This window comes from Miscanthus floridulus, chromosome 9 (assembly GCF_019320115.1).
Source record: "Miscanthus floridulus cultivar M001 chromosome 9, ASM1932011v1, whole genome shotgun sequence".
Classification (NCBI taxonomy): Eukaryota; Viridiplantae; Streptophyta; class Magnoliopsida; order Poales; family Poaceae; genus Miscanthus; species Miscanthus floridulus.
In genome coordinates this window covers 128,099,249-128,122,726 of record NC_089588.1, presented here as the reverse complement: position 1 = coordinate 128,122,726, position 23,478 = coordinate 128,099,249, and the positions used below count along the sequence as shown (strand labels likewise).

The 23,478-nt window shown below is 46.8% G+C and overlaps 2 protein-coding genes across 2 annotated transcripts; both read left to right on the top strand.

Moving 5' to 3' along the window:
• Positions 1-9,308: 9,308 nt before the first annotated feature.
• LOC136480891 (uncharacterized) lies at positions 9,309-10,907 on the top strand. Its single transcript, XM_066478323.1, has one exon. It carries the CDS (start codon positions 9,309-9,311, stop codon positions 10,905-10,907), a length of 1,599 nt encoding a protein of 532 aa, XP_066334420.1.
• Positions 10,908-14,384: 3,477 nt separating this feature from the next.
• Positions 14,385-14,807, top strand: LOC136480890 (protein MID1-COMPLEMENTING ACTIVITY 2-like). Its single transcript, XM_066478322.1, has one exon. The coding sequence runs from the start codon at positions 14,385-14,387 to the stop codon at positions 14,805-14,807; it is 423 nt and encodes a 140-aa protein (XP_066334419.1).
• The last annotated feature ends 8,671 nt before the right edge of the window (positions 14,808-23,478 follow it).

Sequence of the window (23,478 nt, the reverse complement as noted above, 5' to 3'; positions counted from 1 at the left end):
TACTCCAACCCAAGTCATCTAGATTACTGAAGCCTCGGAGGCACCCCCTGGACTTCATAGCATAGGCTTCGACAACTTCCAAGAAGCGTGTGGAGACGGTCGAGACAGAACCTCAGAGTTGTCGCCTGAGCAACCCCAACAGGGACCAGGCCGTTGAGCCCATGGTTTAAATTTCCAACGATATATCAAAGTTTCAGGTCTGCCGATGGGTCCCAAAATCATTTAGACAAAAAATGACCTTCCATACTCTTGTTTAAGTTTTTCACCATCAAAATGTAAATAATCCCTAGCTTGTAATGTCTTATTGTCACCTAATTTCACACCCACCACAGCCGCAGCGGTTCCAGATGGCAGGACCTCACTCAACTCAACCACATAACATCAATTAGGGTAGACTCTTCCTCCAGCATCTCCCATGAGGAGGGCGCACGAGAGGGTGGGTGCCTGGGTGGTACTCGAGGCAGAGGTAGTACGTGTACGATAGCTGAGAGTGCATGAGTGATGGGAATAGCCAAAGCGGAGGCAAAAGGGGAAGGATTTGCTAGCTTTCAATTATGCTCGCCGCCGGTTGATGACAGAAAATGGAAGGCATACCTTCAGATCAGAGATATTGGAAATAGCCCTAAGGGAGCAGCGACGTACTACACAGGTAGGCCACCAGCGGAAATCACCCCTCAAAACACCTCGTTCACTGGTCTGAAACTTGGCTGAAACTGGCTGAAAAACACTGTTCCGGCTGAATTATTGTGAGAGAGAAACACTATTCCGACTGAAAAAAGAAGCAAAACAAGTCGAATATGGGTTAAGCCGAACAGGGCTTATATATAGAATATGGAACTAGGAAGTGCACAAGTTGTGCCAAGAACGGAGTAGGATGTTGTTTCTATAAAAAGGTCCCATCCTCCAAAATATAACTTTTTTCTAGATATATGCTATGTCTATATATATAATAATAACAAAAGTTATATATCTACCAAAGTCGAAAACGACTCATAATTTGGAACACACAGAGCTATTGATGTACTGCGGTGCAAACTCATGCATGCAGTTTGTGAACAGCTGGGATAATAATTATAGCCCAAAACGCAGACTGAGATTTCACATCCAGTGAACAGCTTGGATAATTTGCTTACACCAAAACTGAGAACATGGCCGGGATGTATGTACCTGCTTTTTGCTAGTTTTTCTTCGCGCTTCAGCTCGTCGTCTTCTACGTTTATTTTCGTCCGGAGACATGTCCTCATCAGTGGAGCTGTATGGTCGTACCCAGCAAGATAAGGCAGGCGAGGTTTTCAAGCAAGCCAATCAAGAAAGTTCAATCTGTATTAACTCTCGATCGGAAGGGGGAAGGCATACATACCTCGCGTAGCTGGAGCTGGAGCTTGAATCCTGGTCCTCCATGCGCCGCTTCAATTTCTTGGCCATGGCGTCTCTCCTCCTTGTGGTGGACTTGTGGTCCAGCTCCTCCTCTACCCGGCCTGTTAGTCAACCAGACGCCGGAGAAAATAGGCAGTTAGGCACACCATATTTATATTATTATATATTTGACAGTCCTAACTAACCGTATTAATAGCGCTGGCTGGGCGATGGAAAGCAAGAGCGATAATAAAAATACTATGGTCAGGCGGACGCCGCCGGGCCGCAACGCTATTACGGTATACTCACCTTCCCTTCCTCAGGCTTCCTCAGGCATCTATTCCGTCGCACCCCTGCACCACGACCGCACCCGTCGCAGCGTGCTACATCGCGGCCGCACTACCATGCCCGCACTACCGCGGGCCCATGGCTCTTTCCACCACGCGTGGCCGGTCGTTATCCTTCCTCTCCACCCTGTTCGAGCGTGGCCGCCCGCCGTCGTCGCACTCCACTACGCCTCCGTCCTGCCGTGGCCTTTTATAGTGCGTCCACCTCCGCTGGTGCTGGTGCTGTTGTTGCTGTCGCGCGTGCCCAGCCTACGCCGCTCGCTCATATCTCCTGCCTATCGTGCCCGCCCACCTTCTGCAGGTCGGACCACTCCCTCCCATGCGCGTCGGGCTGATGGTGCTCGTGCTCCAACCCCGGCGGCTGGAATCGACCGGCCACGGCCTCCCTCATGTTGCAAACACATGTGTTTAAGTGTTTCAGATGTTTCATAGGTATATTGCAAGTGTTTTCATATGGATGTTACAAAAATAGACCAGGATGTTGCATGTATTGCAATGATTGTATACGTATATTGTAAGCTCTTGTTCTTAGTGTTTCATCTGTTTTTTTTCCGACGTATGTTGCAAGTGTGTTTATCTGAATGTTGCATACGTTTTCACAGATATGATGCAAGTATTTTATCTAGATGTTGCGTATGTTTACAATGGTTTCAAGTGTTTTTCATGTATTTTTCAACTGTTTTAGACACATATTTAAATATTTTATTTGTTTTCAGACGTATATTGCAATCGTTGCATCTGAATGTTTTAAAATTAGATCGGGTATTGCGTCTCCCTTCTCGTCTTTCTGCTGTCTCATCTCAATGTCAGGCGCAGAAATCGAGCATAGGCAGAGATGGTCCCCACTGGCTAGGGTGGAACCCAAATGCTTATGGGCGGACCCCAAATGCTTATGGGTGGGCGCAGCAAGGCATACGTGGGCAGGCACGGCGCGGGCGTCCGAACGGAGGCCATGCCCAAACAAGAGAGATAACCTTTGTCAACATCTCATGGTAGAATCCGCGGGAAGTCCGATGGAACTCCCACTAGTGTCCTTTGAACTATTTCTCATTCCTCTCCAGAAACTGCTACAAGCCGGTCAAGTCACTCCCAGGAAGTCGGTCAAATCACTCCTAGGAGGCCGGCTCATGCGAGCCGTTGTTACCACTATAGGATTCTGGTTCTTTGCCGAGTGCAGGCCGCACTCGGCAAAGCCCGCTCTACACTCGGCAAAGGCTTTGCCGAGTGCCGCACTCGGCAAAGAATTAGTCGGCAAAGAATTCTTTGTCGAGTGCCACCTGTCTGGCACTCGGCAAAGCCTTTGCCGAGTGCCATGTCAGCACTCGGCAAAGTTAACATCCACCGTCATCTGCCGGTTTCTTTGCCGAGTGCTGACGTGGCAGGCACTCGGCAAACTTATGGTCACTTTGCCGAGTGTCTGTCAGCACTCGGCAAAGCTGTTGTGCTGGGAAAAACTTCCCCAGCTTTGCCGAGTGTTTGCACTCGGCAAATCTGGGTAAATTTTTTTCAGTTTTTTTCACATTCCATCCATGCAATATCACATATATTCAACACACATATATATCACATTCCATTCATACAATTCAACACAAATCCATCCACAAGTTCATCCGTAACAAATCCATCCATCCATCACAAGTACATCCATACAAATCCATCACTAGTCCAACATAACCCTCACAGAAGCCAATCCATCACTAGTCCAACATAACCATCACAAGTCCAAAAGTGAAATGAGAGGTACCTATGCGTCCCTTGGTCCCCATGGCCCCCAGAGTGTGAAGAGCTCCCAGATGGCCACGAAGGCCACCCTTGCTGCGGAGGGCCACCCTGGAACATCCACCCGGGCGGCGGAAGATGGCCGCCTGTCCACCCGGAGTACCCGTGCTGCGTAGACGGAGGAACGGCACCTGGCCACGTGTACTATGAAGTCGGGCCAACCGTGCCAACTGGGCACCCGTGCTGTGGAGAAGGGCCACCTGGAGGAGTCGGGTTCGAACCCGCCGACTGTGCCTGCACAAAGGAGAAGCGATCTCATTAGTACCTATAGGATGGCCGCACAAGCTAAAGCAATAAACAACCATATATACTCACCGAAGTCCCTGTAGGACTAGGAGCATGGGGTGGAGCGAACAGCGAGGGAGGCAACGGAGGCAGGACCAAACCTGGGATCTGAAGGCCCTGAAAGTAGGTCGCCACGTCCTGCAGCTGACGCGCCGAGTGCTGCTGGACAGCCTCCAGCTGACGCACCGACTGCTGCTGGACAGCCTCCAGCTGCCGCAGATGGGCCTCCGCCTGGGCCATCTGCTGGGCCTACAACTCTGCCAGCTGGGCCTGTAATATTACACCCGCGCGGTTTAAACAATGCAAAGGCCAGGTACATGTGTAAAATCAGTGAACGATGAATAAAACTGTACTTACCTGAAATGCCGCCAGCATCTGCGTGGAGCTCGGCTGCCGAGGTGCTATGGGGATGTCGGAGGAGCTCGTGCTGGTTTGTCGAATCTGGCTCAGTATAGGAACAAAGGACGACTCGACTGCGCTGTTGGCCATCCAGTACCGGCCGTGCTACTTCCCTCCTCCCAACCTCATCACGAGGTCCGTATCCAGGGGCTGGGTGGTCGGATCGAAGTCCTCCCCATGGCGCGTGTGAGCCGCCGAGGTGTACTCGGCAAGCTTGGGGTAGACGCTCGCGTTGGTGTACGCGTCGGCCCCATCCTCCGAGTTGTAGACGTTGTCCGCCGCTGTCGCTGGGCCCTTGTGAACCAGGGCGTACCCCATGAACTCGTTGATTTCCTGGCCACCATGCGACTGGGACTGCGAGGAAAACACAAAGATGATTACAAGTAATGACAATTGAGCACTAGAATAAATAAATAAATAGATCAACAGAAGCGTACCCATCTTTCCATGTAGACTGGGAGGGGCCGGTTCCCTTGGTGGTGTGACGGCCCTTGCATCTCCAGGCGGCACCTCCGACGGCTTCTGCGCTGAGTGTACGTGTCCTCCGAGATCCACTTGTTCACGATGTCCACCCAACAGTCTTTGTACTTGGAGCACCAAGCAGGACACATCCGCATGACATCAAGTATTTGACATGTCAGAAGATGAATTGAAGCCTACTTATTTTTCATGGAAGGAATCAGAATGAATGTTTCGTACTTACCTGGAGGTACTGCTCCCTGGTGAGGTCGGTCTCCCTCTGGAGCATCATCTGCCTGGCTTCCCTCTTCCTCACCACCTGGCCAAGCACGTCGGCGTTGTAGGTGATGATGCACTGGATATGCCCCTTGTGGTACAGGTCCTTAAGTCCCTCTCTGCAGACCTTGTCCTGCACTCGCGCCGCCTCGGCCTGTTTCCCATCCTCGCACGTGAAGTAGTCCTTCATACAGACATCATGTATCATTTCATTATTTCAAGAACGTCCAACGAATGCGTAGTACTGGGCAATGCGGTGCGATGATATCACATGTGGGGATGTACTGGTTTGTGAACATCGTACGTGCAACGTGCTCGAAACTTTTTCAAATTTTGACAATAGCATACGCATACGATATCATGACATCTCGACAAGTTTCGCGATTTTCAGAATTCGTTTGCATTTTTTAGAATTAAAAAACCGCCCGCACGGAAGATGGTGGCGTTGCTCCGTGCGCACGTTGATCGAAATTTTGGGTCAGTTCATGGATTTGGCCTAACTTTACACTCAAAAACAAGAATATCATTTTTTGAATCATTCAAATCGAATATTCGATGCACCCGCAGTTCAAACCTACATTTTCCGAAAAAATTCAACAAATCGAAATAAAAGTGAAAAATATAGCAAAATGTACTAAAAATGTGCCAAATTTGAACATGTTGATCATGGTACTGTAGGAATGCTTCACAAAAAAACTGACGACCAAAACCAAAAAAAAAAAATTATTTGCCGAGTGCTAGGTCTGGCACTCTGCAAAGAGGTCCTTTGCCGAGTGCCGACCACGTGGCACTCAGCAAAGGCGAGCCGGCCTGGTGGCCCCCGAGCCGGCCATGTGGCAGGTCTTTGCCGAGTGCCTAACGGCAGGCACTCGGCAAAGGTGGCGGCCATGGATGCCGTTTGCCCCTGGCACTCTTTGCCGAGTGCCCATGTTTGCCGAGAGCCCGGCACTCGGCAAAGAACTAATTTGCCGAGTGCCTGAGTTCGCCGAGAGTCAGGCACTCGACAAATCGTCCTTTGCCGAGTGCTGGGTTTGGCGCTCGGCAAAGTGTATATTTGCCGAGTGCCCGAGTTTTGCCTCTCGGCAAACCTCTATGCACTCGGCAAAGATCCAGTTTCCTGTAGTGTACAGTCCCTACCACAGTCTCGAAATAACTTGAGTGCCCAAAATTATTGAGAAAAATACCTAAACTGCCAATGAAATGATAAAAAAAAACTCCTCACAAAAGAAAATATAAAAGGCTTTGCCCAAGAAGCATTTAATATACCTTTTTTGAAACAATTTTAATATACATATATAAAAGGCCCTCTTCGCAAAAGAAAATATAAAAGGCCATCCACGCAGCGTCGACCAGAGCCTAAAAAAAAAATCAAACCCCGAGCCCCCACCGGCTTCTCCGTTTGAAGAAATTAACATCTTGTTTGAAAGATCGATACTGGCATCATTACTGGGCCCCACTTGACAAAAAGAATGAAAGCTCTTGCATGCTAGCTCCTCGTCCTGAATATACGCGGTATAGCTTATACCTTGTTTGAATCTTGAATAGTTATCTCTTTTGTATCAAACATGTGTAGCTAATAAAAATAGCTAATTGTTAGTTGGACCTCTAGATAATAATTATGTTACTAGTTTGACAAAATCAGATAATGACAACTAATAGTTATCTTGGTGGTATTTTTTATTAGTTATGCATCCAAACACTCTCAACTAATAACTAGCTAATAGCTCATATTAGCTAGCTAACTATTAGCAGATAACGAATCTAAATAGGATCTTATTGTCTATTTGCATAACAATTATTATAATTTAGATTATACATATATAGGATTATTGTAATCAAGATTATGAATTATAATAATCAGAGTGTCCCTAGATGATAATAATATATTATGGTTGGTTAGAGTGAGAAATTCCTATTTATCTTTTAGTTTGGCAAGTTGGACAATCTGTTGGAGGGCAAGTTTAACTTTTAGCATCTATAATCCCCTATAACCTAGTGATTTTAATTCAATAATCCTTCATATACCTAATCTTATTTGAATCAAAATTTGATTGTATAATCTGATTATTATAATAAGAGGATATCTGGTCTTAAGGTCTGTTTGCATAAGTTAAGGCTAGTTATTACTTATTAGTTAGGGATAAAAATTAGTCCAATTAATTAAAGTTCACTACTACACAAACTTTACTGGAGGCCGGCGTTTTCGGTTTTCTGCGGCGGGCAAAGCCGTCCGCCGCGGCCTAGAGGCCACGGTAAATCGTGGCTTAACCGCGGCGGGCGGCCTTGCCCGCCACGGTTAATAGATTTACCACGGCGGGCGGTGTAACGTGCCCGCCGCGGTAAATATACTTTTACCACGGCGGGCACGTTAGGATGCCCGCTGCGGTTAATCATTTAAAAAACAAAAAAACCAGGAGCCCACCGGCGAGCCCGTTCTCGAGCCCACTGGCGAGCCCACCGGCGATGGATCCAGGCTTCTCACGGCCGCCACCACCTCACCAGTCGCTCGCAAGGGACCACGCCGACGCCTCCTCATGGATCCCCGTGCCTCCTCGCGGATCCCACCACGCCGTGGTGGAGGGAGGCCGCCGCGCCGACGCGTCCTCGCCCGCCGTGGTGGAGGTCCCAGCGTCATGGCCATGGTGGATCCCGGCGTCGTGGCTGTGGTGGAGATCCACCGCCGAATCCGGTCGCTCCACCGCCAGATCCGCGGAGGAGGAGGGTGCAGCCGCCAGATCCGTGGGGGAGGAGGTCGCCGCCGTCGGATCCATGGAGGAGGAGGTCGCCGTCGCCGGATCTGGAGAGAGGAAGAGGGAGGAGTGAGGGAGATGGAGAGAGGAAGAGGGAGATGGAGAGGAAGAGGGAGATGAACTCACTGGATTTGAAACCCTAGCCCCGTGCCGTCGTCGTTCATGGAGGATCCATGGGGGGAGGAGGGCACAGCCATCGCCGTCGTCCCGCGCGCGCCGTCGCCCCGCGCGCCCTCGATCCGTCGTCTGGAGGCCTCGCGCGCCCTTGGAGGAGGCCACCGATGGGGAAGGGAGGGACCGCCACCGCCGACGGGGAAGGGAGGGGTCCGCCGCCATTGTCATGTCGTTCGATGCGGTGCCACCCTGCGCCGCTCTCCTCCTCGCGCCACGCGCCGCTGTAGGGGATGGCCATCGTGGCGGCACTATGGAGGAGAGCTACGTCGCGCGCCACTGCCTGCATCGAGGGAGAGTAGAGGGAGGCAGAGGGAGAGTGGGGGAGGCGGAGAGCTAAGAGAGAGAGTGGGGGAGCTGACAGAGACAGAGTGGGGGAGGCGGCGACGATGGTGCAAGGGATGTGGGTGATGTGTTTCAGTGAAACCCTAACTCCCTCCTTTTATATTGGAGATGGCTATTGGGCCTCGGTTTGGGTCAGTTGGGCCTCCACATTTTAGGTGGCGGGCATTTTAGGACGCCCGCCACGGTAAATCGATTTACCGTGGCGGACGTCTTAAGATGTCCGCCGCGGAAAATAGGGTATTTTCCGTGGCGGACATCTTAAGACGTCCGCCACGGTAAATCGATTTACTGTGGCGGGCAAAAATGCCCGCCGTGGTAAATAAAAAATGCCCGCCTAGGTAAACCGTGGCATTTATCGTGACGGGCATAAATAGGTGTCCGCTTCGGTGGCCTCTAGGGGGTGTCGCGCAAAATCATTTGTGTAGTAGTGGTTGGCCAACGAAACAACTAGTTCAAGATTTGGCTAAACAGTTAGTTCACTTATTAGCCACCTGGATGGGCTAAGGCTAATTTTTGAGGTAGCTTACAATTATTAGCCCTTGGTGCAAACCCTAAATTTATCCAGAGAAACAATATTTTCCTAAATAATAGACACATGTACAAGAAAGTTCAACGCTCCTAATTTTACTAGCTCGGACATCACTAGCTGCAGCGGTGCGATCATTGGCGGACCTAGTGGGTGGTCAGGGTGGTCCACCGACCACCCTGTGGGCCACCCGTCAACCATACATAATACAAATTAAAAATTAAAAAAACAAGCCATCCATCGTCCGGTGCCCTTCGTATTCGCAACTGACGCGGTCACGCAGAGCGGATTCCCTCCCGTGCGCGTGCAGCTGGGCCAGCCCAGCTCCAAATCGATCGAAGGTAGGTTGGATAGCGCATCGCCTGGACTGCCGACGATCCCGTCGCCTCATCGAGTCTGGACTGCCGCCATCGGCAAATCGGCATCGCCCGTCGCTTCGCCTGGCCTGGAGCCCTAGACTGCCGCCATCGCCTGCAGGACTGATCGCCAGTCCTTCCTCAGTTCCTCAGGTGATACTCCCCGTCCTTCCCCGTCCTTCCTCAGTTCTAGGTTTCTTCCGATCGTTAGTTTTGCTAATTGGTGAGTGTTTTTTCCAGAACTCTAGAGTCTTGAATTATGAAAAGAAACGGAGACATTCGATCCCTTTTTCAGAAAGCAGCAAAGAAGGCGGCTACTATTGATCCACCTCCGGATGAAAATATTGTGGAAGAGCAGAATCAAGAAGAAGATAGAGTACAAGTTGAAGAAATTGCAGTTGATAAACTTGGAAGGCCATGTGAGCACTTTATTGAAGTTGTTCATGTAGATGATACTACCTCTTTGTCACTTAAGAAAGCAATTGAAGTTTTACTTGTTAGTAATGGATTGAGTATGCAGCAGATTAGAGGTCAAGGTTATGATGGGGCTAGCAATATGAAAGGAGATATTAAAGGGCTCAAAACTTTAATCATGCAAGAATCACCTTCCTCTTATTATATTCATTGCTTTGCACATCAACTCCAACTAGTTCTTGTTGCTGTTGCTAAAGGAAATACTGACTGCAAGACTTTTTTTTATCAAGTATCTATCTTGTTGAACATTGTTGGGGTTTCTTGCAAGCGTCATGATATGCTTCGAAATGCTAGGCTTGAGAATGTCAAGAAAGCACTAGAGTGTGGTGAGCTTGAATCAGGGAGTGGATTAAATCAAGAGATGGGTTTGCCTAGGCCTGGTGACACTCAGTGGGGCTCTCATTACAAAACAATATGTAGCATCATCACTATATATTTCTCAATTCATGATGTGCTCATTGAACTTGGTGCTGATAATGCATATAAGGAAGATTGGACAAAGATACATTTTGTGCTTGGAGCATTTGAAACCTTTGAGTTTGTTTTCTTTGTGCACTTAATGTATGTTATTCTTGGATGTACAAATGAGTTATCCGAGTGCTTGCAGAGAAGGGATCAAGATATTCTTAATGCAATCTCACTTGTTAATGTGGCAAAGAGCAGAATGCAGGAGTTGAGGTCTAATGGTTGGGATAATTTTCTTCAGAAGGTCACTTCTTTTTGTATTAAACATGGTGTTGAAGTTCCTGCTATGGATGGTGCTTATGTGCCTTATGGAAAATCAGCATGGTATGCTCGTGCCCGAAACCAAACAAATGATGACCATTTCCGAAGAGAATTATACATTGATGTCATTGATCAAATTAGTCAAGAGCTTGATAATCGGTTTGATGAGATCAATATGGAGCTACTCTCTTGTATGTCAGCCTTCAGTTCTTCCAACTCTTTTGCTTCTTTTGATGCACGGAAGGTACGTAGATTGGCTGAATTTTATCCTAAGGACTTCTCCAACAATGATTTGTTAAAACTTGAATTGCAACTTGATAATTATATTGATGACATGCGACAAGATGCTAGCTTTCAAGGTCTAGACAATATTGTTGATCTCTCAGTTAAGCTTGTTGAAACAAAGAGGCACAAAGTGTATGATATGGTGTACTTGCTTCTCAAATTGATATTGCTTTTACGAGTGGCAACTGTGAGTGTTGAAAGGATATTTTCTGCATTGGTTATAGTGAAAACAAAGTCAAGGAATAAGATAGGTGATACTGTTTTTGATGATTATCTAGTCACATTTATTGAGCGGGATATTTTCTTTCAAGTTAATGAAGATGATATAATGGAGACATTCATGTCAATGAAAAAGTGGCGGATAAATACGTAATATTGTAAGTCTCCTATTGTTATATTTCGAAGTATTTGTATTTTATTTGAACAATTTATATTAAGATTTGACGTCGTTTTATCGAATTATAATATGGTTTTACCGAATTGTATAAAAAAAATTTTGCGGGGCATACCCTATGCAAAAATTCTAGGTCCGCCACCGGTGCGATCTACGTAAAGCAAACGTGCGAGCGGTGTGTGAAAGTGTACATTGTCCTTTTCTGACTAGTTTAGCCTTTCTAAGCTTGAACTCCCCTTTCTCACACCACTCGCTCATTTTGCAATATATAAAAAGTTATCGACACCTACCACTCGGTGCTATAGCGGAAGGAAATAGAATTTGCAGAGCCGCAGAGGGTTTATTTGGTCAAACGTCAACACAGGATGTGCTGGGACAGAAAGATAGGCCGGGCATGCGGGAAGTCCGGTGGAGTTGCTACTGCATGCCAGGCCATAAGCTCAGAAGACCGACTCTGATGGTTCCCAAATAGCTAGTCTATAAACAATTCTATTGACTATCAAGAAAAGAGATCAAATGACTAGAGACTCACAAATAGCTAGTTCAGCACAATTTTCTAGAAACAACTCTCTCACACCTCACGTAACTCTATACTAAAGTGTTCATTTTTTATTATTTCTAAGTCTCATCTAGCTAGCTATTTGCAAATTGTCATTGAGGACGCCCTAAGCAAATCATTTTAGATCTGTTCCATTGTTATTTAAAATAGTGATAGAGTTTGTAAGATTTAGAATAGGGCACCGGCGCTAATCTAAAAAAATATTACCATTTAATCCTTATACACGATTTTGCTTTGTCACTAAAATTTCGTTATAGATGTGCACATCTGGAGTACTGGCCAGGGCCAGCGCTGCCCCACCACATGCCTCCTCCTACTCATAGATGCCACCATCCATGCTCGCCAACGTGTTGCCGCCACTCGACCAAGCTCACCTAGAAAGGAGAACCATCGGGGAAGGAAGGAGATGAAGGGGATGATATGGGGCCCCATACATCAGTGAGTATAGGGAGTTTGAGCAGCAGGGGCATTTTTCTCCATATGAAAATACTTCGATAGTCTATACTTGGATCCAAGTAGCCCATAAACGTACAAAAAAAGTGGGCCCATAAATGTTAAAAAAAAGTGGCATATTTCAGTTTTTGAGTGAATTTGTAATGGCACCGACCCTATTAGGTGAGAAATAGTGGTGTTTCCCATAAACGTCAAATTTGTAAGGCCATTGGTTCTAAGGCCCCGTTTGGCCGGGCTCCGGCGGCTCCGGCTCCGGCTCCGGCCTATCGGCCGCCCAGCGGCCGACACCCGGTTACTGTTCACCGGAGCCATTTTTCTCTTTCCTTCTTTCCTCTCTCACTGACACAACCGGAGCCGGAGAAGCTCGTTTTTCTGTCTCCGCGGCTCCGGCTCCTCTAGGCACCTGTCGGCCGCCCAGCAGCCGACACCCTGCTACAGTGCAGGAGCCGGAGCCCGAGGGAGCCTGGCCAAACAGGGCCTAAATTAACCCTACTTTGAATTTTCTTTCATCATGGCCGAGGTGGGTAATTTTGATGTTAAAATTAGGGGCTTACTTTATGTATTTTCATAATAGTATATGTGGGTATTTTTCAATAAAATAAAAGACATCCAATGGCTACTATTGTCAATGATGAATATAGTATAAGGCTAAATGTTTATGATTAGCGTGATAATTTCTACAGTTTATCTCTTTTTCTAGTGTCTGGTAAAATTAGCGTAGAGATTTCGTTGGGGCTTTTAATTAGTAACAGTAAGATTTTCAGGTCTAAACTTTTAGTCACCAAAGCCTTGTAAACCTTTTTGAGTCTTTTCTTCCATTGTTATGAATTTTATTAGTCATAGAATCTTCCATGACAAATATCTTCTCTTTTGTAATATTAGCAACTTTTAAAAATTTCTATGGACTTAGTAAGTATTGTTATTCTCAACGGAGACAATAAACATAAACAATTATTATATGATCATTAGTATATTGTATAATGTTTACTAAGGGCCGTCTCAGTGAAAAGTTTCATGAGGTTATTTCTAAAACTGCCATGTCATATAGAATAAAATAAAAGTTATTTTTAGCGGAGACAATAAATATAAACAATTATTATATGATCATCAGTATATTGTACAATGTCTACAAAGGCCCGTCTCAGTGAAAAGTTTCATGACGTTCCGTTCTATGATTTCATAGACAGTTCATTCCGTGGTGGTAATCATGCCAAGAGAGTTTTATCCCAATAAAACTCATTTCTTCTCTCGCTTTCTATAAAATTTTTGTTAGATTCTTTATTAACTGACTCGGTTTTGATGACCTGTATCATGCATGTAAGAGAAAGTACAATAATTGGCTTAGCTTATAGCCAAGCAAATGCTAATGTGTAGAGAAGAGAAGTGAAGGGAAAGAGGAGAGCTTGGCTCTCATGCAAGCAATAAGATGAACGCGAAAGCATATGTAGTGGTGGACCCATACATTAAGTGGACGTGAGGAGAATTAGAAAAGAGAATATGAGACATTAGTAAAAATAACAATAAAAAACTTTATTATAGACAAATAAGATACTACTATGGTATAGCTTACCTTTTACAACTTGGCTAATAGCCAAGCATTTTGGCTCTGTTATTAGGCTTGCTGTAATAATGCAACCGTTTCATTTGTAAGAAAATCCCGTCCGCTGCAACGCACTGTGTATTCTTCTAGTATGCATATATCGGTGTGTCCCGCAGTAGTTTATTTTTTATCATTGCGAACGAACGTTGCCCTTATTTCAGCGGAGAGAAAAATGTATTGCTTGATACATCGGGTTGGAACAGAGAATAGTCAGAGAGCCTCAGAGGCAAGGTTTGGTCAACATTGTCTGAGTTGGAATGGAAAGTGGGGGAAGTCCGGTGGAGTCCCGGAGACCTCCATCTCAACTCCCGGGGTGTGAACTGCCAGTCAGCAAGACAAGTAGCAGTAGTGCTGTGTTAAGAAAAGGAAACCGGAGCTGCCCTGCTCCGAGGTGCGCTTGCTCCCTGTGATGACTCCCTTGCAGCTTTGAATGAACCCTATGCCATGTCGTAGGTTATCTGAGGTGGGAGCAGCAGTCAAATACAACTACACAAGGCTTCCAGAGATACTCCACCGGACGCTCATGGCGCCACAGAGTAGTAAGTAGTAACTTATGCTGAACCCTTGTCAACCTCCGAACCATGCCGGTCAGGCTTTGGAGCAACTCCGATCCATGTCTTGTTCAGACAAAAACTAGCTAGTCCACTACTGTCTGAAACATTGCTTGCTTCGGCTTGAGTGAACATATATATAGAGGCCGCCTACATGCAGTGGCATCATATCGCTCGAGATCATTCGGCCTCACTAGTCACTACCGTGTCACTCTTGCAGGTTCGATCATCTATCGGTGCGTGCAGAAGAGCCTGGTCACCAGTCCCCACCAAGTACACAATACAGCAACAAAATGGCGGCGTTTTGGGACATCGTCGGAAAAGCGGCCAACCTGTTCCAGCTATTAGGAGTGGACGCCATCACCCTCATAGCCATCGCCGCGAGCTTGCTGCGGTTTCATGAGATGAACAAGGAATGCAGAAAGCTCGAGGACCGCGTGCGGATGCTCCGCCTGCTCCTGCACTCGCCAGGCGGTTGCTGGGTCATGCAGCAGCAGCAGGGGCACCTGCTGACCAATGCACTCAGGGAGGCACATGACCACGTGAAGTCCTACAACAGGAGCACGGTGTTTGCGCGTCTCTGGGGAGGCAGGGGCATGGCCACGCGGTTGCGTGATCTGCGAAGTAGCATCGACTCCTACTGTGGCCTCATCGTGTCCGTGAACGCCTTCATCCTCGTCGTGGAGGCAGGCCACCCTCCGTCGCTTGTTATTTGATGATCACCAGATCTTTTTGGCTTGGGTGGTCAGAGTAAAAATACATACATATATAGTGCATGTAACCTCGATGTAAGTTGGTTGTTGGTACGGAAGTTAAATGCATCAGTAGTCCCAAACATGCATGTCCGAGGATCATGTCCCAATCACAAGTGGTTTCACTGAAAACAACGACTAGTTACACTCCCTACTTCACGAGAAGAGACGTTGGTTTGACCACTCCAAAAACTACTCAGCACGATAGATTTTTTTTTTTTTGAGGGGAACTCAGCACGATAGATGATTCGATGTGGGGCTCATTCTTAGGCCTTTTCTTTTATTAGGGAAGGCTCATTCTTAGGCCTGGACTGCATGCCTTGGTCATCAGTGGAGTTAGGCCCAGCCCAAAGAGTTTAACACTTCCAGCCCAAACGGTTAATGGATCGGGCAGCAGTGTGGGCCGATCCAGCCAGATCACGTTGCTCCACTCCAGCTCCTCTATTTATACAGACGCAAGGCAGCTCCGTAACCCTAAACTAAACCACCATTCCATTCCTCAGCCGCCGCCGCTAACAAGTAACTAACGCCCTGATTATTTCCCATCTTTTGCCAAAACTTTAGCACTTTTAGCCCATTTTTAGGCAAAATAGATCAAAACAAGAAGGGCAAAAAAGAGCAAAACCTAGACTGTAAAACTTTTGCTATTTGGGACCCAAGAGGCCCAAAACTGAGCAAAAATGTCTGAGGGCGCGAGCTGGACGCCCACTACCCCCGCACCCACCCACCCTGCCCCTTGGTACCCTATCCATTCCCCAGTGCTAACCCCCTGCCGCTCTCGCTCTCTCCCGATCCACCGAACCTAGCTCCGCCCGTCGCCGCCGCCCAGATCCAGCTCCTCCCCGGCCCCCAGATCCAGATCCTCCTCCCTGATGCATAGTTGCACCTTGTCCTTCCCACCACCAGATCTAGATCTGCGCATCGCAGATGGATGGCTACAACAGCGACGGCTACGGCAACAGCGACGGCTACGGTAACGGCGACCGCACCAGGGATTTCTTGTCGTAGCCTGATCTGTATTCCTCCGCCGACGGCTATGGCACCTTCTCCGACACGACATATCCCATTCTAGGCTCGAGCAGCGTCAATGCTCCTCGAATGGGCATGGCGGCACAAGACCTCAACTCCCATGGCGAAGGGTGGCTGGAATGTTGGGCTATGAGGGCCTCCTTCGCTTCGGCCCGCAAGATGGAGGCATCGGCGGCAGCATGGGCCCCCCTCATGTTCGCGTCCACAGCGGCAGTCATACCCTCGGCTTACGTGCGGCTCGCAGTGGTGGAGGAGGTGCCACGGCCGCATGTGCCGTGTCATCATCCTACGGTGGTGGCTGTGTGCCTCCCTTGCCTCCTGTGATCACCGGCATGCGTGGCTCGCGTGGATCTACATCTGGCGTGCCTGTCAGATCCAGGAGCCGCGGTGGACGTCGACGATCCGCGACGACAGCTATTGTGGAAGACAACTTCGACATCAACCACCAGAATGATGCTAAGAGATCCTTCCGAACGCTCAAGTCTCGGTATATTCTCAAACCCAGACAAATATGATTGATGTTGGAATTTGCTATTTTCATAATATATGTACGTATTTTTGTTATGCATGGATTAGGCTAGAGTGGACAGGGGAAATTGGTCATAACCAAATACCAGGACACTGTGTGAAATTTGGGTTGACCAAATTAATAAGGGTCACTGTGTGAAAGGAACCATGAACACGACAGGGATGAGGGAGGTTATAGGAAGGTATTTTGCAGCAACCAATTTGGTCCATCATAGAGTGCAGATCGCTAATAGGATTAGGCAACTAAAGGGACTATGGCATTTGATACAAAGACTATGCAATGACACTGGCTTAGGCCGTACAGATGATGACAGTATTGATGCCACTGATCAATGGTGGGAAGATAACACTAAGGTACTTGCCGAACTGGTTGGTTGCTGTTTCACATCTAGTTAGCTGTACACTTGCTCACATTGATAAGTTCTGTAGGGCCATCCAGACTGATGCAAGTTGGGGTGGCCAGATGACATGGATCAATTGGACCAAATGTTTCATGGTGTAGCTGTTGATGGCTCCACCTCATTTGTTGCTGGAGAAAGTGTCACTGTGGATGAGGAAGAGGAGGACGAGGCGGCTGAGGACCCTGATGTGCACACTCCAGTTAGCATCACTAGCCACAAGAGAGCAAGCAGCACAAGCACCACTGGCTCTAGTCCGCGCAAGCAACCCAAGAGTCCAGTAGTTCGGACCATGAACAAGTACATGAGCGAGAACGCTAAGATTCAAGCTCAGAGGAATGAGTACTTCAAGCAACATTTGGCGGTGAAGCAACAAAAGGAGGCTTTTAAATATGACAAGATTATGCATGTGCAGCAGTTGGCTAGAGAGTGCGGTGTAGAGGAGACAAACTAAAAGATGTGGTATGCTGTGCATAGGATCTGCAGTGAAGAAAGAAGTATGGCATTCTTCATTGGAACATCTACAGTGGGAGGAAGGCTGGCCTTCATTGAGGAATATGCTAGGGTCAACAACCTAATCTAGATCCTCTTATCTTAACTTCAGTCTGTCTTTTGAACTTAGCATGTCATTTGAACTATGTCTATCATTTGAACTATATCGATCATTTGAACTATGTTTGGCATTTGCACTATGTCTGTTATGAATTCAATGTTGTACTATGTCATGAATTTGAATTATGATTGTGATGTGAGCATGTGCGTTTTCTACTAGCATATATAACTGAGTTTGTGATGCATTTATGTGTCAGGATGGTAATTCTCCAAGAGCTGGGGACACTTTTGATGAATCAAGTGATGAGAAAATGTTCAGACTTCTTGTTGAGGATGATGATAGAGAATTTATGGACGGTATGCTTTTGTTTGCTATTCACTTTGACAAATACTACAATAGGGCTAAGAGGAGGAAACCAATGCTAACTGGACTGGATTGGGTAGAAAGAACTCTAGGAGATAGAAATAGATGCTACAACATGTTTAGAATGAGCCCAACTGTGTTTCATTGACTTCATGATCTGTTGGTAGAATCATATGGCCTAAAATCTAGTACCAAGAGTACCTCGGTGGAGGCTTTAGGAATGTTCATTTGGATGTTTGGAGCACCATAGTCAATTAGGCAAGCTGAGGATAGATTTGAGAGATCACTAGGCACAATTCACAACAACTTTGAGAAAGTTTTGCAATGTGTGGTTAACCTAGTTGCAGACATCATTAAGCCAGTTGACCCATAATTCAGAATAATTCATCCTAGATTGAGAAACCCTAGGTTCCATCCCTTCTTCAACAATTGTATAGGAGCAATAGATGACACTCACATACCATGTGTGGTGCCAAGTGATAAGATGGTTCAGCACATGTGCCGCAAAGGCATGACAACACAGAATGTGCTGGCTATTTGTGACTTTGACATGAGGTTCACATTTGTTCTTGCTAGATGGCCTGGTTCTGTACATGACATGAGAGTGTTCACTGATGTTATGACCAAATACAACCACATCTTTCCATATCCACCCTCAGGTAAGCACAGTTCACAATGTTGCATTTCTAGCTTCTAGTTCAACTAGTTGAAACTTACAAAACTATTCCATTGTGTAGGAAAATTTTATCTGGTGGACTCGGGCTACCCAAACCGTCTGGGTTATCTTGCGTCCTATAAGGGAACCAAGTACCATTTTTCAGAGTATCGCAACGGCCCGAAGCCACAAGGTAAAAAAGAGATCTTCAACTATGCACATTCATCTCTTAGAAATGTCATCGAGGGGTTGTTTGGAGTTTTGAAGATGAAGTGGATGATTTTATTGCATATGCCTAGTTATGCACCTCATAAGCAAAGCCAAATTATCATTGCATGCATGGCACTCCATAACTTCATTAGAACGAGTGGAATAGTGGATAGGGACTTTGATCGTTGTGATCATGATGAGAACTATGTTCCACCTGAGGCATCGGCCTCTCAGCCACGCACTCGTCAACCGCCGGCAAGGGATGAATCTGCAATCATGAATGGTTTTCGTGACCAAATAGCCCTTGGTTTGTTAAATAGATCATGACAATGTGAATGGTGTACTTCAATTGTAACATGTGTGATTGATTTGTATGGTTGAGGACAATTGAATTGTGTACTTGAACTATTGAATAATTGTGCAATAAAGTGTAACTTTTGATTGTTTGTAAATACTGCCGGGCATGGCAACAACGTCGGCGTGCAGCAGCTCGGCAAGTAGCAGCACCGACGAGCAGCAGCTAGGCGCCCAACAGCTCGGCAAACAGCAGCAACGGCAAGCAGCAGCTAGGCGCCTAGCAAGCAGCATGCATGGCTGTGCATGGATGACAATTAATGAAGCAAATCAGTCATTGTTGGCATTTCTTAGCATCACTCTTTACTAGTTTGTCATCCCTAGCACAGTGTCAGAAAATGTGTTGTTGGTAATTATTGAGAACACTTATAAATTTATTTATATATATATATATAAACTAAGTTATCCGCAAGCGCACATATAATGTACCATTGTAACATTTCACCCGGGAGTATACCAGGTATCGTTATTTATATTTTATCCACAGGAAGGAGCTATGGGGTTATGTTGGCATAGAGATATTGACAAATATATATACTTATGATAAAACTACTCTCATGCTATGGCAGGGGTAAGTCAAGGGATAAATAAATAATAGTTTAAGGTAAAAATGGTATTCCAGAGATAGAAATAGAGAGTCATAAAATATAGTACGGCTAAGCAGGAGATTCATTAAGAGCAAAAGATTCTTAAGTCATTCCTTATTTACTAAGTCTTTTGTACACCCTAGTATATACACTCTCATCTATAGTATAACTAACTTTGGATCTATGCATAAGGAACATTACTAAGGAAGATCAAGAACAGAGCTTGTCTCCCTTTGCAACCGTGTTCTACTTGCTCTATAAACGGGGGTTGGACTACAAAGGACTCAACGGGAGTGTCACATCCGCGATCTACCACATGACCCAGAGTGCAGAATGTATCCGCAGGCAAACCATATCTAAGCACCATGCTTACATAGTGTCGACCACTTAACTCACTCGAGTACTGAGCTAAGAGTTTTGCGAACATATGCATAAATTCATAATCAATCATAACTATATCAAGCATATAACTAGAGCAAACTAGGAACATAATAAATAGCAACATAATATTAAAGTAGCTCAAAGTCATAAATATAGAGATACAATGGCTATACTGTCTCCAGATGGTAGATCCGGAATCCTGAGCAATAGCCCACACTCTACTTGAACCTTGTTAGCTAGCCTATACTAGAAACTTGAAGAATTGGAGCTCTATTCTCTTCTCTCTGGAAACCCTAACTTTTGGTCTAATCTTGACTTATGGCAGCGTCCTCTGGAGGGAGGTGGGGCTGATATATATAGTTCGGAGCATCCAACATGAGCCCTTGGATCAAACTGACTTAAAGAACGGCGTAGATGCATCCTAGGAGGCGGTGGGGAACCGACATAACAACTTGGCTGACAGGTGGGCCCATGGGGGCTGGGTGGCCCCACATGTCATCCCCTCGCTCTCTGCTTCAGGGACGTGGCTTCTAGAGTGTCCTAGAGTCTTCCCATGTCGGTTTTGCGATGGAATTGCGTAATTTCTTTTGACGAATAGGCCCCCCTTGACGGTTTTCTAAAATAACCCTGCTAAAAACACAAAACTCGTGGAAATTATCAGTTTAAACCCCTAAGTCTATGTTGGTGATCATTTTCATGTATTATTTCAAGTTATATTGAAGTTTATAATGATTGATAACTACCGTCAACAAATTTCCCCAAGCTTAACATTTGCTAGTCCCTGAGCAAAGCTAAACTTAGCAATGGATCAAGAGTTTAGGATCTATGAGAATAGTGTAGCAACTCCTCAAAAGTACACATGTATTCAAACAAGAGTTCTCCTCCGGATTAGAACAAACTGATCTGACTTTCAAACTTACCATATAACATTCAACTATGGGGCTTGTAGCCTTCACTTATGTCTTGAGCAATTGAAAGACCGAAGATCAAGTCAAGCACTATGTCTCATGTTCTTTGTTCAACCATTATTCCAGAGTTTTTGTAAGTTTTCAAAATAAAACTCAGAGATTCCATTGTATGACACTATCAAATCTCTCGAAATATGTGGTATTGGTGGATCCTCACCAAGGCAATAGATGATGATATGCCTTTCTTTTCCTATAACTAAGGCTTATGTGGAGCTCATAGAAATGGTGATAACATGAAAGAGCATACTTGCAATACATATATTGTAAAGTCAAACCTCGGATCCAAAGAGAGTTAAGTCATACAATCAAATCAAGATGTGCATGTGTGTAGAATATATGGTTGATATATATATATGGTGGCTAGCCTAATTCTATTATGCTCCTTGAAAACATATCTCTCTTTTGATACTTGGAAATATTTGCAAGAAAACATAGGCTATGTTATTCATCTCTTTCTTCTTTCTCTTTTTTTCAGGCGGGCATCTAAGTACCCATTGTTTTGATAATTCGAACACTTATCTATTTTTCTCAACTCTTTTTTAATAAATAACTTCTGCATACTTAATTAACTAGATCCGCCTGCGCCCTCTCTCCTCCTCCCTCCCTAGATCCGCCCACGCCCTCTCTCTCCTCCTCCCTCCCCAGATCCGCCCGCCCCCTCTCTCTCCTCCTCTATGCCCTCTCTTTCCTCCTCCCTCCCCAGATCCACCCGCCCCCCTCTCTCCTCCTCCATCCCGGCGGATCTCCGGTGCCACTATGCCCACGCCCTCTCCCCTCCTCCCTCCCCAGATCCACCCACACCCTCTCTCTCCTCCTCCCTCCCAAGATCTGCCTGCCTGCGCCCTCCCTTCCCACTTCTTCTTCCTCGGCGGGCGCCCCTCACCTCCCTTCTTCCCCCGTCGGCGTGGAGGGCCAAGGCGAGCTCCAGGCTGATGGATCCATGGTGGGTGGTCCTCGTGATAGCGGCTGGCATTGGATCTAGTGAGGAGGGCCAAGGGGAGCTCCACGGTGGTCGATCCACGGCGGATGGGCCTCACGATGGCGGCATGCATCGAATCCAGCTGCTGGGGCTCGGATCCAACGATGATGGGATTGCGGTGGCCGACGTGTTTTCGAGGTAGGTTAGTTCTCCCCATCTCCCTCTCTTTTCCTCTCTTCATCTCCCTCACTCTCTCCCTCACCGATGATTAGATCCACGGCGGCGGCGGGCGGATCCGGTGGGGAACAGCAACGTGGAGGCGGTGGATCCGGTGGGGAGGTGCCCTCCAATGGTGGATTCGGTAGGGAGGAGCGCACCAGTGGGCGACGTGGTGGTGGCTGGTGGCAGGGCATGGTGGTGGTGGCGTGGGGGTGGTGGTGGTGGTGGCCGGTGGCTGTGGTGGTGGTGGTGGCGGCGACTTGTTTTTTTTCATTTTTTCCCAAAAATGTTTGCCGAGTGTTTTTAGGGACTCGGCATAGTCTTTGTCGAGTGCCCGACGTTTGACACTCGGCAAACAGCTCTTTGTCATTTGCCGAGTGTAACACTTGGCAAATGCTTTGCCGAGTGTTTTTGGGGCTTTGCCGAGTGCCCTTGGCACTCGGCAAAGCTCCTGTATCTAGTAGTGTTACTAGCCACTTGGCCGCACATTTGGAACTATCTAGACAAACGACCGGCATGTTCCACCTTAAATTACTGATCAATCTTGCTCCCTTATCAATTGCAGGTCAAATTGATTGGCATGCCCCAAGGTCAAGACCATCCGGTCCGGTGGTGCCCTTCCAAAGCCCAGAGAGAACTCGGATTTGCTCTGTGCAGTCTCTCCCCGACATTGATCACTGTGTCCGCGGCGTCGGTTTTCGGTGTTGACATAGGTCTGGCACACCCGGTGGGACCACAATCGTTTGATCAGAAGTCGACCGCAATTGTCAACATGGAAAACAACAACACCATCATCAAGGTCAACCTTGATGACTTGTCTAACGACAAGAAGGCGCTCATCGAATAGGCAGTAGAAGAATTAAAGGAGAAGTGCCTGCTGTCTTACAGTAGGATGCGCGAATCCGTCGTTTAGAAGACCCCATTGCCAAGAGTTCTCTACATGGATAGAGCGATCCAGATGAAGAAGCTGAAGCTAGACTTGCTGCCGAGATGATCCATAAAACTGTCAATAAAGTCATTACAAATCACAATCCGACGCTTGCCAATACGGTTGGCAATGTTATGAAGACAGTTTTTTGGGGCACCAGTTAATCAAACAGGACTGGCATACTTTAGTGGCCTCAACCCTTCGGCTGTGGGAAGCAATGTGACTAGCTCTAGTCAACAACCGAATAGTGTGTAGTATCAGCAGCCACCAGCGCAGTAGCCTCTAGGAGGACAAACCCTAGACCCTCAAGTTTAGCTAACTGCAGGGGCCAAGTACCAACCCCACCAACAGCAGGTGGGCAAGGTCAAGGTCAAGTGACAGGGGGTAGCCACCAGCTCAGCAATCTCCAAGTGCCCCTGTCACACAGACAAATCAACTTCCAACTAGGCAAAACTAAGCTTATTCAGTCCAGCAGCCAACCTCGCCGATCAGTCAACAGGTTGTGCAATGACCGTCTCAGGGAAAGTTCACTACTTTCTATCA

What these genes read in the sequence shown, in the direction of transcription:
- LOC136480891 (XM_066478323.1), top strand. Translation starts at nt 9,309, where the DNA reads ATGAAAAGAAACGGAGACATTCGATCCCTTTTTCAGAAAGCAGCAAAG.
- LOC136480890 (XM_066478322.1), top strand. Translation starts at nt 14,385, where the DNA reads ATGGCGGCGTTTTGGGACATCGTCGGAAAAGCGGCCAACCTGTTCCAG.